At 39.8% G+C, this 17337-nt stretch overlaps 1 protein-coding gene across 7 annotated transcripts in view; it reads left to right on the top strand.

The window, feature by feature from the left end:
• The window catches only part of ZNF410 (zinc finger protein 410), a 49210-nt gene that overhangs the window by 23213 nt on the left and 8660 nt on the right, over positions 1-17337 (top strand). For 6 of the 7 annotated variants that reach the window (XR_003422614.2, XM_027066122.2, XM_027066125.2 and 3 more), the window contains 4 exons: positions 8464-8614; positions 9220-9401; positions 14035-14124; positions 17108-17233. Coding sequence is in view for 6 of the 7 variants with exons in the window: in XM_027066122.2 (XP_026921923.1) it covers positions 8464-8614; positions 9220-9401; positions 14035-14124; positions 17108-17233 (549 nt within the window). In the remaining variant the exon portion in view is untranslated. The remainder of the gene's footprint in view (positions 1-8463; positions 8615-9219; positions 9402-14034; positions 14125-17107; positions 17234-17337) is intronic. The other variant, XM_053224699.1, reaches the window with a different exon arrangement.

Below are 17337 nucleotides of genomic sequence, written 5' to 3' on the forward strand. Positions count from 1 at the left end.
TTTTACATGTTGCTGTCCAGTTCTCCCAGCACCATTTGCTAAAGAGACGGTCTTTTTTCCATTGGATATTCTTTCCTGCTTTGTTGAAGATTAGTTGGCCATATATTTGTGGATCCATTTCTGGGTTCTCTAGTCTATTCCACTGGTCTTTGTGTCTGTTTTTATGCCAATACCATACTGTCTTGATGATTACAGCCATGTAATACAGGCTAAAGTCTGGTATTGTGATGCCTCTAGCTTTGATTTTCTTCTTTAACATTACTTTGATTATTTGGGGTCTTTCCTGGTTCCATACAAATTTTAGGATTGTTTGTTCTAGCTCTATGAAGAATGCTGGTGCTCTTTTGATTGGGATTACATTGAACGTGTAGATTGCTTTGGATAGTATCAACATTTTAACAATATTTGTTCTTCCATTCCATGAGCATGGGATGTTTTTCCATTTCTGTGTGTCATCATCAGTTTCTTCAGCTTTCTATAGTTTTCAGCATACAGATATTTTACCTCTTTGGTTAGGTTTATTTCTAGGTATGTTGTGGTTCTTGATGCAGTTATAAGTGGGAATGTTTCCTTGACCTCTCTTTCTGTTGCTTTATTATTGTATAGAAATGCAACTGATTTCTGTACATTGATTTTATATCCTGTGACTTTGCTGAATTCATGTATCAGTTCTAGCAGATTTTTGGTGGAGTGTTTCTGGTTTGCCACGTAGAGTATCATGTCATCTGCAAAAAGCGAAAGTTTGACTTCTTCTTTGCCAATTTAGATGCCTTTTATTTTGTTTTGTTGTCTGATTGTTGAGGCTAGGACTTCCAACACTATGTTAACAGTAGTGAGAGTGGACATCCCTGTCATGTTCCTGATACCAGGGGGAAAGCTCTCAGTTTTTCCCCAGTAAGGATGATATTATCTGTGGGCCTTTCGTATATGGCCTTTATGATGTTAAGGTATGTTCCTTCTGTCCTTTCTTGAGGGTTTTTTATTAAAAAACGATGCTGTATTTTGCCAAATGCTTTTTCTTCATCTGTTGACAGGATCATACGGTTCTTATCCTTTCTTCTATTAATGTGATGTATCGCATTGATTGACTTGTGAATATTGAACCAGCCAGGAATGAATCCCACTTGATCATGGTGAATAATTCTTTTAATATACTGTTGAATTCAATTTGCTAGTATCTTGTTGAGAACTTTTGCATCCATGTTCATCAGGAATATAGGCCTGTAATTCTCCTTTTTAGTGGCGTCTTTGTCAGGTTTGGGAATCAAGGTAATGCTGGCTTCATGGAAGGAGTCTGGAAGCTTTTCTTCCATTTCTATCTTTTTGAACAGCTTGAGAAGAATAGGTATTAACTCTGCTTTATTTTTTTAATTTATTATTTTTTAAAAATGTTTATTTATTAAAAAAAAAATTTTTTTTTAACGTTTATTTATTTTTGAGACAGAGAGAGACAGAGCATGAACGGGGGAGGGTCAGAGAGAGAGGGAGACACAGAATCCGAAACAGGCTCCAGGCTCTGAGCTGTCAACACAGAGCCCAACGTGGGGCTCGAATTCACGAACCACAAGATCATGACCTGAGCTGAAGTTGGACGCTTAACCAACCGAGCCGCCCAGGCACACCTTAACCTGCTTTAAATGTCTGGTAGAATTCCCCTGAGAAGCCCTCTGGCCCAGGACTCTTATGTGTTGGGAGATTTTTGATAATTTTTTCACTGGTTATGGGTCTGTTCAAATTTTCTATTTCTTCTCCTTTGAGTTTGGTGGTGTGTGGGTGTGTAAGAATTTGTCCCTTTCTTCCAGATTGCCCAGTTTGTTGGCATGTAATTTTTTATAGTATTCACTAATAATTATTTGTATTTCTGTGGTGTTGATTGTGATCTCTCCTCTTTCATTCCTGATCTTATTCTATTTGGGTCCTCTCTTCTTTTTGAGAAGTCTGGCTAGGGGTTTATCAATTTTGTTTATTCTTTCAAAGAACCAGCTCTTAGATTCATTGATCTGTTCTACCGCATTTTGGATTCTATATTTATTTCTGCTCTAATCTTTATTATTTCTCTTTTTCGGCTGGCTTTGGGCTTTCTTTGCTGTTGCCTTTCTAGTTTCTTAGGTGTGAGGTTAGGTTACGTACTTGGGACCTTTCTTGCTTCTTGAGATAGGCCTGAATTCCAATGTATTTTTCTTTTAGAACTGCCATTGCTGCATCCCAAAGGGTTTGGACTATCATGTTTTCATTTCCATTTGCTTCCATATATTTTTTAATTTCTTCTTTAACTTCCCAGTTGATGCGTTCATTCTTTAGTAGGATGTTCTTAAATTTTTTTTTTAATGTTTATTCATTTTTTGATAGAGACAGAATGTGAGTGGGGGAGGGGCAGAGAGAGAGGGAGACACAGAATCCGAAGCCAGCTCCAGGCTCCGAACTGACAGCACAGAGCCTGACGCGGGGCTGGAACTCACGGACTGTGAGATCATGACCAGAGCTGAATTCGGACGCTCAACTGATTGAGCCACCCAGGCACCCCTAGTAGGATGTTCTTTAAACTTTTATGTATTTGGGGACTTTCCAGATTTTTTTTCTTGTGGTTGATTTCAAGTTTCATAGCATTGTGATCTGAAAATATGCATGGTATGATCTCAATTCTTTTATATTTGTTGAGGGCTGTTTTGTGACCCAGTATGTGATCTATTTTGGAGAATGTTACATGTGCACTTGAGAAGAATGTGTATTCTGGTGCTTTAGGATGAAAAGTTCTGAATATATCTGTTAAGTCCATCTGGTCCAGTGTGTCATTTAGAGCTGTTGTTTCCTTACTGATTTCTGCCTAAATTATCTGAGTGGAGTATTAAAGTCCCCTATAATTACAGTATTATTATCTGTACATGTGTTTATGTTTGTGATTAATTGATTTATATTTTGGGTGCTTCCACATTGAGGGCATGAACATTTATAATTGTTAGCTCTTCTTGATGGATGGATCCTTTAATTATGCTATAATGCCCTTCTTTGTCTCTTGTTACACCTTTGTTTTAAAATCTAGTTTGTCTGGGAGCACCTGGGTGGCTCAGTTGGTTAAGCGTTCGACTTTGGCTCAGGTCATGATCTCACAGTTCGTGGGTTTGAGCCTCACATCGGGCTCAGTGCTGACAGCTCAGAGCCTGGAGCCTGTTTCAGATTCTGTGTCTCCCTCTCTCTCTCTGCCTCTCCCCCACTTGCACTCTGTCTCTGTCTCAAAAATAAATACACATTAAAAAATTTTTTTTTAAATCTAGTTTGTCTGATACAAGTGTGGCTACTCCAGCTTTCTTTTGACCTCCAGTAGCATGATAGATGGTTCTCCATCCCCTCACTTTCAATCTGAAGGTGTCCTCAAGTCTAAAATGAGTTTCTTATAGGCAGCATATAGATGGATCTTGTTTTTCTATCTGTTCTGATACCCTATGTCTTTTGATTGGGGCATTTAGTCCATTTACATTCAGAGTTATTATTGAAAGATCTAGATTTAGTGCCATTGTGTTCTTTGTAGGTTTCATGTTTGTGGTGACATCTGTGGTCCTTTATAGTCTTTGCTGCTTTTTACTCACAGAGTCCCCCTTAGGATCTCCTGCAGGGCTAGCTTAGTGGTCATGAACTGCTTTCTTTTTGTTTGTCTGGAAAAGCCTTTATCTCTCTGTCTGTCCTGAATGACAGCCTTGCTGGATAAAGGATTCTTGGCTGCATATTTTTCCTATTCAGCACAGTGAATATTTCCTGCCACTCCCTTCTGGCCTGCCAAGTTTCAGTGGACAGGTCTACTACACTTATGTGTCTACCCTTGTAGTTTGAGATCTGTTTGTCCCTGGCTGTTTTCAGAATTCTCTCTTTGTCTTTGTATTTTGCCAGTTTCACTATGATATGTCGTGATGCTGATTTTGATTTTTTTTTTTTTTTGAAGGGAGTTCTCTGTGCCTCTTGGACTTGGACATCTGTTTCCTTCCCCAGGTTAGGGGAGTTGTCAGCTATAATTTGTTCAGATAAACCTTCTGCTCCTTTCTCTCTATCTTCTTCTGGAACTCCTGTGATATGGATATTATTTCATTCCATTGAATCACTTAGGACTCGAATTCTCCCTTTATGGTCTAGTAATTTTCTTTCTGTCTTTTTTTTCAGCTTCATCATTTTCCATAATTTTATCTTCCATTTCACCTATTCTCTCCTCTGCTTCTTCCATCCTTGCTGTCACTGCATCCAGTTTATTTTGGATCTCATTTATAGCATTTCTTAATTCATCAAGACTATTTCTTAGGTCTTTGATCTCTGTAGCAATAGATTCTCTGCTGTCTTCTATGCTCTTTTCAAGCCCAGCTATTAGTCCTATGAGTGTTACTCTGAATTCTTGTTCAGATATATTATTTATATCTGTTTTGAGAAATTCTCTGGCTATCATTTCTTCCTGGAATTTCTTTTGAGGAGAATTCTTCCATTTCATCATTATGACAAGGTTTCTGCCTTTTATGTGTTTTAATAGCTTTTGTTATGTGTCCCGCACCTGTGAGTGCTATATTAAAAAGGGGTCGTACACTGTCCAGGGCCTGGCACTTCAGGAACTGTCTGGAGTGTGTTGTGTGTACTCTGTTGTTGAGTATTTGGCTGCTCTATCCCACTGCTCATAGTGGTGGATTGTTTGGACCTTCCACCAGGTGTGCTTTGATGTGTTTGTTGAAGTAACCTTGGAAAAGAGGAAAGTGGGGGAGGGAGGGAGGGAACCTTATTCCATACAAAGAGAGAAATGGAAGGGGTGAAAAAAAAAACAGGCAGAGAATCAAAGAAACTGTAAGGCTTAATCCAGAGAGAGAGAGAGAGAGAGAGAGAGAGAGAGGAAAATAAAGAAGAGAGAAAGAAAAGAAGAAAGAAAAAAGATTATATATATATATATGTATGTACATATATATATACACATATATGTATATATATATACAGATTATATACATATATATGTATATATATGTACATACATATATATACGTATATATACATATATATAAAGATCGATCAGAAATCAAATCAGAAACTGTGAGCCTGATTTCAAAAGGGGAAGAAAAAAAAAGAGGGTAGGAAGAAAAAGAAAGAAAAAGAGAAGGAAAGAAAAGAAAACAATAACAGACTGACATACAAAACCACAGTCCAGTTGTCTGTTGGGGCCTGGAACAGGTGGCTGTGCTGGTCTGCAGGAGAGGCCATCTGGTTTGGTCAGTGTCAGTTCCACTTTGGTAGATAAGCAGTTGCCAGGCACGGAGGGGTGGGGTTTGGTGTAAGCCAGTGGCCTCACTGCAGGCTGCTCTCCTGTTCCCTGAAGCCCCACTGTGTTGGTGATGGGGAGAAAAACGGCGACACCCCGGTCTGTCCTCCCCAGACCGGTGTCTCAAACCACACTGTTCAGGCAGCCCTCACAGAATAGTGCCGTGGGTGGCTTGTCCTGTTCCACAGTCTCCCATGCCTCCTAGGTGCTCGGTTGGCATTCAGAACCCACTATCTTAAAGGGTCCCGCTTCGTGCAGACCTGGTTCTGGGGTGGCACCACTCCGCCCAGCCGACACAGGGCCTCTGGCTGGCAGGTGCCTGCAGGATCTCTTGTCCTTGGGGGGGGGGGGCAATAAACCCTCTTCCCACAGTACTCGAGGGAAGGGACTGTTCTCTCCCAGTGCTCCCTGAGGTCGCTACTGTGCCCCAGGGCTGGGCTCCCCTTTCCCCCCAGACTTGTGCACACAGGGACATGTCCAGGCCAGTGCCGGGAAAGTCATGTACCCCTGAAAACTCTGATCTTCACTTGTAAGGCCGTTTGCAAAGTAGAAACGGCAGAGTAGAAACTCCTTTATTTCTTGTTCCCCATTTATGCTCTTGAGAGGTTTTTCTTTTGTCCAAACACAATACTATGCTTCCTTCGCCTCTCTTTCTCTTCCTTTTGTCTCTCCACAGAAGGGGTCTCCTCCCCTCCATGTCTATGCTGCCTACCATTTTATCTTTCTCAATTCACAAACACACACCTCTGTCCCACCAAGCTGTCTCTGTCCATCTGTAGAGATTTTTCTGTTATTCTGCACTCTGTATTCTGTTCTAAGTGTTCTGACCTCAGGACAGCTGTGTTTGAGGCATGAGGGAAATCCCAGTCCCCCTACTTCTTTGCCATCTTAACTCCAACCTGAAATTTTTATTGTTTTGATTACAAACGCATTTAACATTTTTTAAAAATTTATTTTGTGAGACAGCGACAGCGTGAGTGGGGGAGGGGTGGAGAGAGGGAGAGAGAGAGAATCCCAAGCAAGCTCTGTGATGTCGGCACAGAGCCAGCCCTGCATGGGGCTCGAAGTCATGAAACCATGAGATCATGATCTGAGCTGAAACCAAGAGTCCGATGTTTAACCGACTGAGCCACCCAAGTGCCTGTACACATGCATTTTAAATCATGAAATATATTAATTTAATATTGCTTTTTACCCACTAACATATAATGAAATGATTTTATTCAGTATTTAAATGGATTTGTAAGATAAATATCTTTGTTGTTATTAAAGTCACTTTGAGAGTCCTGTAGCAGTTTTTTAGAGCACATCTTCACTTCCATCTAAGTTGACTGAAATACAGAAATATTTACATTTTGTATATGATGCAGTATATCAGGGGTTAGTAAAGGGCCAAATAACCAACCGTTGTGTAAATAAAGTTTTGTTGGAACACAGGCATACATTCAAATTGTCTATGGCTGCTACAGTGGCAAAGTTAAGTAGTTGTGACAGAGACCATATGGTCCTCAAAGCTGAAGATATTTACTGTCTAGCTCTTTACAGAAAAAATTTATTGAGCCATTCTATATATGATACTGTCACTGGAAATGTTATCCCAAATGCAGAGGCCTTTCTCACATAACTGTGGTATCTTTAAAATGTTTACAGTGTTATCTGACATGCTCAGTATGAGGTGTTGAATTTCCTTGTCTTTCTCTTTTTTAGTGGGGGAACCGTTCATCAGAGGATCTCTATCCAAAACTAAAATAAATAGATACATAAATAAATATATAAATAAATAAATATCCAAAACTATCATTGGCTGAGGTCCTTTTAAGCTTATCCATCTTCTGCAAACAGTGCTTTAGTGTTTTTAAGGGAGTGGTTTTATGAGGACTCAAATACAAGGCAACCCACTATTTTCTGAGCAATTTTTAAATTTCATGATTATATCAGTGTTCTCATTGTATCTATAACATTGAATGCACAAAGCCCCAAATGTCACTGGTTTAAATTTCTATATTAGCATGGGATTTCTACAGACCTTTCATTAGACATTAATTGCCTGGAGCTCTGGAGTTGGTGGGAAATTTCCTGTTGCAGGAAATTTTAAAAATTTACCTATGTGCAGGTATTTTTCAATTAAATTAAAAAACTGTGGGACAACATTAAGAAAGAAAAAGTTAATATTAACTAGCAAAAGCCATCTTAGTTGAAGTGTACAGCAAAGGGAATGTAGGACAGGAAGAGAATAAGATTAATAGACGGGATGGAAACTGATCAGTTGTCAGGTTCCAGGGAGTGTGATGGGTACAACATTTATTATCCCTATTCTTGGCTTTTGAGAGGGAAATTTGGAAATATAAATCTTATTCCCGAGGTATGTATAGTAGAAAAATAAACTCCATATGCTTGAAGAAAATGAAAGAAAAGGAGTACCACCTGTGAATCTGGGATTTATATAAATTTTTAATTAACTGATTTTCTTTAAATTTAAGGGAGGAACCTCCCTACGTGCTCCTTTTCCCTCCTCCTTTTATTCTATTGAACAAAAAACTTCAGTAGATGTTACCTCTAGCTTTTTAAAATGTGTTTAGAAATTTTAAAATCAGCTGAGTTCTTGCATTCTTAAATTCTTGCATTCTTTAGTTTTATAACTAAAAAGAGCGCAGGAAATTGGAAGGTTATTCTAATTCTCTACAATGATAGAAACAGCCAAATTGACCTCAGAAGATAGAAATCTAAGAATGATCATTTACAAAAGAAAGCACAACCTTAAGTCCACAACTAAGCCAGAATGGCTGCTCCTCCTAAAATAAATACAAGCTTTGTAATACCTAGAACTTGAAGTCATCTTTAGCACGCCACTCCGGGTATTGATGTATCTGCTACCCTGCCAATTTGTGTAATACAAAATAGGATTAACTCTCCTATTTTGATACAAAACCATGTGGACATTTGCCAGAGAGGCCTAGTCTTGTGAAACAAAGCATGATGGCTTTTGATAATTCTCTGGATTAAAGGGTTAGGAACAAATTGCTCACTCACTTCTGTTGTTAAATGGATATAGAGAGAGCTAAGGAAGCTGAAGATAGATATCTGCCTGCTGATCATTAGGAGTAAAATATAGGAGCTTTATGGTTTGAACCAAAGTACCTCAACAGGTTCCTTCTCTAGATTACAAATATGTGACTCTGTTACAGGAGAGAATGTCCACCTTGGTTCTGGAGATGGGCAGCCCAAAGATTCTGGGCCCCTTCCTCAAGTGGAAAAGAAACTCAAATGTACAGTTGAAGGCTGTGACCGGACATTTGTGTGGCCAGCTCACTTCAAGTACCATCTCAAAACTCATCGGTGAGCATATCTGAGGTTCCATGCTTAGAGGTCAAGAACGGTGATGCTTCTGGAGCAGCTTGTCCCTCAATTGACAAAGGAAAGCAGGGGCTCCAGTTTACTCGTGATTAAGATGTCTTTTGTTCTTTAATAGAAAGATTGCGTTGTCTCATTTACCTCATTCTTTACAGGTATTTAGTAAGACATTTGGCACTTAAATGTGCCAAAACATAAAACATAATTTTTTGGGAAACTTAAAAAAAAAAGTAAGTGTGGGCCCTACTCTCAAACCTATGAAAATCAGTATTCAACAAGTAAGGTGTGGGCGCCTGGCTGGCTTAGTAGGTAGAGCACGCAGCTCTTGATCTTGGGGTCATAAGTTTAAGACCCACATCAGGCGTAAGATTACTTTAAAAAAAAAAAAAGGGAAGGCAGTCCTGGGCATCTGTAGTTTTAGCAGACATCAGGTGATTCTGACATACCTAGGTTTGGGAGTTACTGTCTGCTTTGAGAGGCAACAGGAGCTGTGACTTGCCCTTTCTAGCAAAGAGCATTTTCAGGTATTGGTGCTTATGTGATTTGTTTTTGTTGCTTTGTTTTTGTTTTGTTTTGTTTTGTTGTTGCAGAAATGACCGCTCTTTCATCTGCCCGGCGGAAGGTTGTGGGAAAAGCTTTTATGTGTTGCAGAGGCTGAAGGTGCATATGAGGACTCATAATGGGGAGAAGCCCTTTATGTGCCCTGAGTCTAGCTGTGGTAAGCAGTTCACTACAGCTGGAAATCTGAAGAACCACTTGCGCATCCATACAGGTGTGTGCAACCCCAACATTCCTGCAGGCAATCTACCACTTGGCTCAGGGTTTGCTTGCCTATCCTTAGAAAGGCTCTGAGGTGGAAATAGAAATGAAGGTCTAGGGTTGTTGCTAGAACTCGAAAAGTGGAATTTCTTTTTTTCACATGCTTCGTGGCACTTTTCAATTAATTCAGTCACATTTATTGACTTTTCACCTGTGTGTGAGGAATGGACAGTGTTAATTTCTGCCTCTAGGAGCTTAAAGTGTAGGAAGGCATATAAGACCTTCTCTGATAACAATGATATGATGAGATATGGACAAAATTAGTATTGCTAAATTTCTTCAAATGTTACTTGGTTGTAATTTTGGTCAGTAATATTTATTGAATTATACAAACCATACAGAGCCTCTTCTAGCCACCAAATGGGGTAAGGTGGGGGGAAATACAAAAGCTAATTTTAACCCCTGACTTTGAGGAGTTTGCTTTCTTGTTAAAGTCTCACAACATGAGAAGCAAAATGGAAAAGTGACTTGATTTGGGTCCAGTGGCATGTTAATACCAAAGGACCACGATAAAAATACCTTGACTCTCATTCTGAGAGTTTAAGGGCGACTTTCCAAGCCTAAAATGTGCTAAGTCTCTTGTCAGAGTTTAATCACTGAACCAATACTGGTCTCTGAGGATGTATAACTGTTCTTCCCCCTCTCTTGCCACTTTCTTTGTCTCTTCTTATTCTTGCATTGCTAAAACAATAGCAAATACAATTAAAGGGCATTAAAAAGTGAAACTTGTTCCAGGTATGCCCCTATGATTCCTGCTAGAGTGCCATTACCACTGGATATGTTTTAGGGCAGAATAGCTGTGTTCTCAGCTCTTTCTTGAGAGAGTAAACTATACTTGCTCCAAGAAGCAGTTTGAATGAAAGAACAAGAAAAACATCTAGCTGAATAGATTAGGGAAGAAGTAGATAGAGTTCACCGTACTTGATTTTTGAATTCATTAACCCATTCATCTTCGTGCTGCAACTTATGTTTGTAGATTTGATAAAACTGAACATCTTAAAATGCTTCCTTTTACTTTGGGGCATGACCTTATTTTCTCTCTTCATTCTAGCTCTTTCTAGCTCTCCCTTGTTAATCTCTAATTGTTCATCATTTTCAGAATTTCATGTTTCTCCCATTTCACTCAGTGTGCTCTCTCATTGCAGTCTCAGGGCTCAATGTGATCATTTCTCCCTGGATGCCTCACAGATCTGAGTCGCCATAATTAATATAATAATAAAAGTTAGCATTTATTGACACAATTTAATATGGGTCCGGCACATACACATTATCCCATTTAATTCTCAAGGATACTTTATGCATGAGATACTGTATTTGTTGATGAAGAAACAGGAGATTAGAGTTAAATAACTTGCCCAACATTACACAGCTAGGAAAAGGCAGGGTTGAGATTTGAATTCTGATCTGACTCCAAAGCTCTTACAAGGATTTTGATTTCAAATGCTGATAATTCACATTATCTCAAATGTCAAAACTGAGCCACAGTTTTGGTCTTTATTAGTAGTAACGATAGTAATTAAAGCTACCAATTTCAGTGGCTTACCATGAGGGCTGACTATGTGCCAGACACTATGCTGAAGATACTTGTAGTGTCTCAGTTCTCAAAATAATCTTTCGAGATTGTATTGTGTTAATTTTATAGAGAAAAAGCTGCTTCTCAGAGAGGTCAGCTATCTTCCCTGTACTAATAAGTGGTGGTGTCAAGATTTGAACTCAACATTAATGGACTCATGCTCTTAATCATTACGCAGCATTGCCTCTTGACCATCCTCTTCTCCTGTGTCTTTTCCTTTCAGCAAAAATCACCATCCTCTCAGTTTCCAAATGCGAAGGCCATCTCACCTAAGCCAGCCTGATGCAGTGATTCATGCCACTAGATTCTGATGAGTCTTGTTCTAAGGCTGTAATAACAAGTATATTATTCATTTATTTGGCCACTTTTGAGTGCCTAGCATTTTGGGGTAGGTGTGAGTATGTAAACATGTTTTCAGAAAAGTTACAGACCACTCACTGGAAAGTCACAAACATTAAACTGTGGTACAGTCTGAAAGAACAGTATAATCTAGAGCAGTGTTGTCCCCCCTTCCATGCCCAGCTCCCCTGTTGTCACCGTGTCAGCTTTAGTTGCCAGGTAGGGAAACTCGCTCTTCCTGGGTTTCTCCTTTACTCTCACACTGCTGCCACACTGACAACACTTCTGACACCAAATGTGTGAGGATTGTTCCCATACCAAACAATTCTCTGCAATACCAGCTGGGTGTCCTACAATTTAACTTAATTCTAACACTGTCTATCTGTAGATAGCATCAGATCCCACAGATCAAGGGCTCAGTCCCACAAGATTGTTCCCATGCTGCTTCAGATGGCTGTTGCAAGTAGTAGGTTCCCACGTTGCTCACAACTTCTGTCTGACCAGGCTACAAATCAGAAGTTCCCATGATCCTCCTTTGGATTCAGTTATTTGTGAGAACATCTCATAGAACTCAGGGAAACACTTATTTACATCTACTAGTTTATTGCATAATAAAGGATATGCTAAAGGATACAGATGAATAGCCAGACAAAGAGATATATAGGGCGAGATCTGGAAAGGTCTGAAGTACAGGGATTTCTGCCCGCATGGAGTTGGAGTGTGCTACCCTTCTGGCGTGTAGTTGTGTTCACCAGCCAGAAAGCTTCCGGACCCTGTACTTCGGGAATTTTATAGAGGCTTCTCCATGTGGGCATCATCGGTTATTAATTTCCATGTCCAGCCCCTCTTCCCTCTCTGGAGAGTAGGGGATGGGGCTGAAAATCCCAAGCTTCTAATCATGGCTTGGTCTTTCTGGAGAGCAAGCCTTATCTAGGAGCCCACCCAAGAGTTACCTCACTAGAATAAGAGACACTACTATCACCTAGGAAATTCCAAGGGATTTAGGAGCTCTGTGTCAGGAACCAGAGGCAGAGACCAATAGGTATACTTCTTATTTTACACTTGCTATTTTCTGAACTTGTCCTGGGCACTCTTAGTTTCAAGGCTGTGCTCACACTGTTCTTTGTGCCTGAAATTCCCTTCCTTCCTTGTCATCTTTTAAGATCAGCTTAAATTCAGCTTCTTTAAAAAAAAAAAAAATTACCACAATTAGAATTCCTCTCTTTTCTAAATACTTACAGTACTTTTTTTGTACAGAAACTCACATTAAAGTTATGTATGAATACATTTCTTTCTCTCATACTAGTCTGTGACCTTCCGATAAGAACTGCATCTCTGATTTTTTTTTTCCACTTCTTATTTTGGTTTTTTTGTTTTTGTTTTTTTTAATTTTTTTTTCAACATTTATTTATTTTTGGGACAGAGAGAGATAGAGCATGAACGGGGGAGGGGCAGAGAGAGAGGGAGACACAGAATCGGGAACAGGCTCCAGGCTCTGAGCCATCAGCCCAGAGCCTGACGCGGGGCTCCAACTCACAGACCACGAGATCGTGACCTGGCTGAAGTCAGACGCTTAACCGACTGCGCCACCCAGGTGCCCCTCCACTTCTTATTTTGAAATAATTATAGACTCATGAGTAGTTGTGAAAATAGTACAAAGAGGGGTGCCTGGGTGGCTCAGTCGGTTAAGCGTCTGACTTCGACTCAGGTCATGATCTCACGGTTCATGGGTTCAAGCCTCACTTTGGGTTCTGTGCTCACCTCTCAGAGCCTGGAGCCTGCTTCAGATTCTGTGTGTGTGTGTGTGTGTGTGTGTGTGTGTGTGTCTCTCTCTCTCTGCTCCTACCCCACTCATGCTCTGTCTGTCTCTCTCTCTCTCTCAAAAATAAAGAAACATTAAAAAAATTAAACAAAAAAAATAGTGCAAAGGATTTTGTTGTGTGCTTCACCCAGTTTCCCCAAAATGTGACATCTTATGTAGCCACAGTACAATATCAAAACCAGAAAGTTAATAGTACTTTCAGTCTACAGACCTTAATTAGTTTTTACCATGCATCTTTGATTTTTAAAATAACAAAGTAATACTGTAAACAATGAAACTTCCAGAAAAGCACAAAGAAGAAAGCAAACCATCCATAATACCACTGTCAGGATATAACTACCTTTAGCATATTGTTACAGGTTTTTCTTTATACTTCTGACTGAACACCTGTTTTTGTTTGCTTTATAGAAAAGGACTATGTAATACCTATTTTGTAACTTGTAGAAATCTCTACTTTTTAGTGGATTTAGAAACTGAATCATAAAGAGAATTGATTGAAAGTAAAAATCCTGATAGCATATATGGTGTTGATCTTGATACCCTCAAAAGGGATGGGATTACTGAAGAAGGTAGGTCATTGTACCGTGGGGTCAGCCCTTGAGCCAGGTAGGAGAAAGAAGTATGATGCTCAGAGGTAGCCACTCTAAAGAAGAGGGCAGGACTATATGGTGGCTGTCCACTAGGAGATCATTGAGAGATGACACTTGCTGAATGGCCCAATTGAAATTATATAGCATGAATTCAAGAAATCAGAGCAAGTCATTGGAAACAGAGTAAGATTAATGGGAAAAGAGAGTAATAGATAGTCAATTCATCAGAAGACTGAGTCTTTAACTTATTTTCTGTCTCTAGGAGAGAAGCCTTTCCTTTGTGAAGCCCAAGGATGTGGCCGTTCCTTTGCTGAGTATTCTAGCCTCCGAAAACATTTGGTGGTTCACTCAGGTACTAGAACTCTGGCCATTCATAGATTTCAGGGAAGGTGGAGAACCAAAAGTGTAAATGTGTGGGAGGGGGATGGTATAAAGAAATCTAGAGGGGGCACCTGGGTTGCTCAGTCAATTAAGCTCTGACCCTTGATTTCAGCTCAGGTCATGATCTCATGGTTTCTGAGATCGAGCCTTGCTTCAGGCTTCATGTGCTGAGCATGTGGAGCCTGCTTGGGATTCTCTCCCTCTCTCTGCGTGTCCCTCCCCTGCTCCCACACATGCGCATGTGCATGGCCACACTCAACAATAAATAAATAAACTTAAAAAAAATAAAAAGAAATCTAGAAAGTAACAGACTGTTCAACATAAAGTTGGCTTCTCCTCATGACAAAATTAAAAATCAAGGCTCTTAATGATTGAATTCAAAGGGTTGTATAATCAAAGGGGAAAAAAACTGATTTTTCTTATTTTCAGCTTAGCCATTGACTGAATTGCTTTCTAATTCAGAGCTTTTCTGAGGAGATTTATTTGCAAATTTATTTGCCACTGTGCTAGGTGCTTTATAAATTATATCAGGTATGGACCATGGAGGTCATTCAAAGCAGAGACTTGCCAAGGCAGAAGTGAACTCAAAGTGGAGAGATTCTAGAACAGAATCAAGTAATTATTCAAATCGTTAGCCACAGGAAGTATAGGGAAGCCAGAACAGGAGGAGTGGAGAGAAGGAACTGGAAGTTGTTTACGATGAGGGCAGTGAAGCAGTTCAGTGGGAATGAGGGAGTTGGAAAGATGTAATCAATCAGGGACACGAATTTCAGAGCTGAGCTTGTAGGAACAGAGCAGTTTTTTATATGATGACAAGTTCTAAGCAGAGGTGGCAAATGATAACCTGTGGCTTAGATGTAGACTTCTACGTAGGTTTTGCTTGGCTTATAGAGTGTTTTTATTTTATTTTACTTAATTTTATTACATAAAATTATTTCAGACATACATAAGAGTAAATAAAGATGTCTTCTTATATAACAACAATACTATTATCATACCTTTCTGGACTAACAATTTCTTAGTTTTATCTCATACCCAATCCGTGTTTAGTTTTTCTTCACTTTTCTCAAAAGTGTCTTTTAAAGTGGGTTTGTTTAAATCAGGATCCAACAAGGTTTAATTATTGTACTGAGTAAGTCTTCTCTAAATCCATCTGTACTTACTTTTTTTCTTTCATGTCATAGACTTACTGCATAATGGAGTTAGTTGGGTTTTATAGAATGTCCCATATTCTGGATTTGTTGGTTTGTTTCCTTTTATGTCATTTAACTTGTTCCCCTAGATTTCCTATAAAAGGAAGTAAGCCCTAAAAACCTCAAAGGTTCAAAGATTTAGCATGGATATGTTATAGATGGTCGTATGTGTTTCATTATTTATCACATCAGGAGGCACAAAGTGCTTGGTTACAGAATTCATCACTAGGTTCAGGTGGTAACACCATGATATTCACACTGTAAATTTCCCCAGCAACCTTTTGCTTTATGGTTTCATCTCTGAATGATGCCTGAATTGGTTATTTCATTAGGATATTAAAGTGGTAGGTTTCTAATTCTGTTATTTTGTTCACTTCGGCTGGAATTCTGTGTATAATAGGTCTCTTCTCTATGTAGTAGGGCTATTTGGTAATCTGTACAGGAATGGAGAATAAATATGTCATCTTTTTCTTTTAATTTCTTTTGATTATGAGTTTTCAAAATAAGAAATTGGTGCTCTTGTTTCTTCTAGTAGTGTCAGATAATTGCCTTTCTTTCTCATTAGTATTAGTTTGAATTCATGGGTTTCTGTATAGTCACTGTATGTCAATCCATTTTAGTTCTTTTTTAACAGCTTTTTTTTAAGACTTTATTTTTTTAAATTTTTTCTTTTTTTTTTGTTTTTTGTTTTTTGTTTTTTGTTATGGTAGGAAAGGCCTTTATTGTTGGCAACGGGAAATTAAAAGAGGAGGGGGACACGACAGCTCTGGCTCCAGGGGTGGCTCCCCAGACCTACTCTTTCGCTGTCCTGGGAGAGCTTAAGACTTTATTTTTAAGTAATCTCTACACCCATCATGGGGCTTGAACTCACAATCCTGAGATCAAGAGTCTCACGCTCCACTGAGCTAGCCAGGTGCCCCATCAACAGCTTTTTTGATGTGTAATGCATGTACCTTGAAATTCATCCATTATAAGCATACAAATCAGTGATTTCTAGAAAATATATAGAATTATACAGTCATCACTACAATCTAGTTTTAGAACACTTCTGTCACACCAGAAGGTTTCTTTTTGCCCCCCTCGTTGTCAGTTCCTGCTTCCGCTCCCAGATCCAGGCAACCACTGGTTAGCTTTATGTCTCTATAGATTTGCCATTTCTGGAAGTTTTCTGGCCATTTCACTTACTTTTGTCACAGGCTAGTCCCTTGTAGGCATGTGTTTCTGACCCTAGCTCTAAGTGTGATTGTCTGAGTAGGTGGAAAGCCGACTGAGAGTTTTGGACTCGAGGACACAGAGTAGTTCAGATCGCCATGTGGAAGAGCCATCGGTGTAAACACTGAAGACAGTGAGAGTGGTGGTGGGAAGTGGAATAAGGGGGTATTATGAATGCAGGGTTGGGATCCTTGAGGATGGTACGTGTTCTGGAGGTCCATGGAAGACTGTATCTGGAAAGGGAAGGAAGTATTCTACATGGCCGCCATGACCTGATACCAGAGGTTGTGAAGGCAGCAGTACAGTGGGTGTGGGAAGGATAGGGGCTGGGAGCAGTGAGCGTGCCAAGCTCTCCTGGTGAACTCTTCCTGCCTTCTCTGGTGTACTGAAAGTTTGGAGGCTGGGTGGAGAATGGGAGAAGGAAAAGCCTCTTATGTTTAGCTTAACATTCTCTGGGCTTCTCTGTCCTGGTCTTGAATCCGTTCTCTTGCTGTCAGGAATGTACCCTGTCTTTTTGGCTACCCTGTCTTAACCTGGTCTCTGTTTCAGGAGAGAAGCCCCATCAGTGTCAAGTATGTGGGAAGACCTTCTCTCAGAGTGGGAGTAGGAATGTGCACATGAGAAAGCATCATTTGCAGCTAGGAGCAGCTGGGAGTCAAGAGCAGGAGCAAACTGGTGAGAAGAGAGGGTGTAGTGGAGGGCTATATCTTCTGGTTTCAAAAAGCCAAATGACTGGCATGTCTGGTTGTTTGGAAATTTTCAGATTCTGTGTTGGGGAG

Source organism: Acinonyx jubatus, chromosome B3 (assembly GCF_027475565.1).
Source record: "Acinonyx jubatus isolate Ajub_Pintada_27869175 chromosome B3, VMU_Ajub_asm_v1.0, whole genome shotgun sequence".
NCBI lineage: Eukaryota > Metazoa > Chordata > Mammalia > Carnivora > Felidae > Acinonyx > Acinonyx jubatus.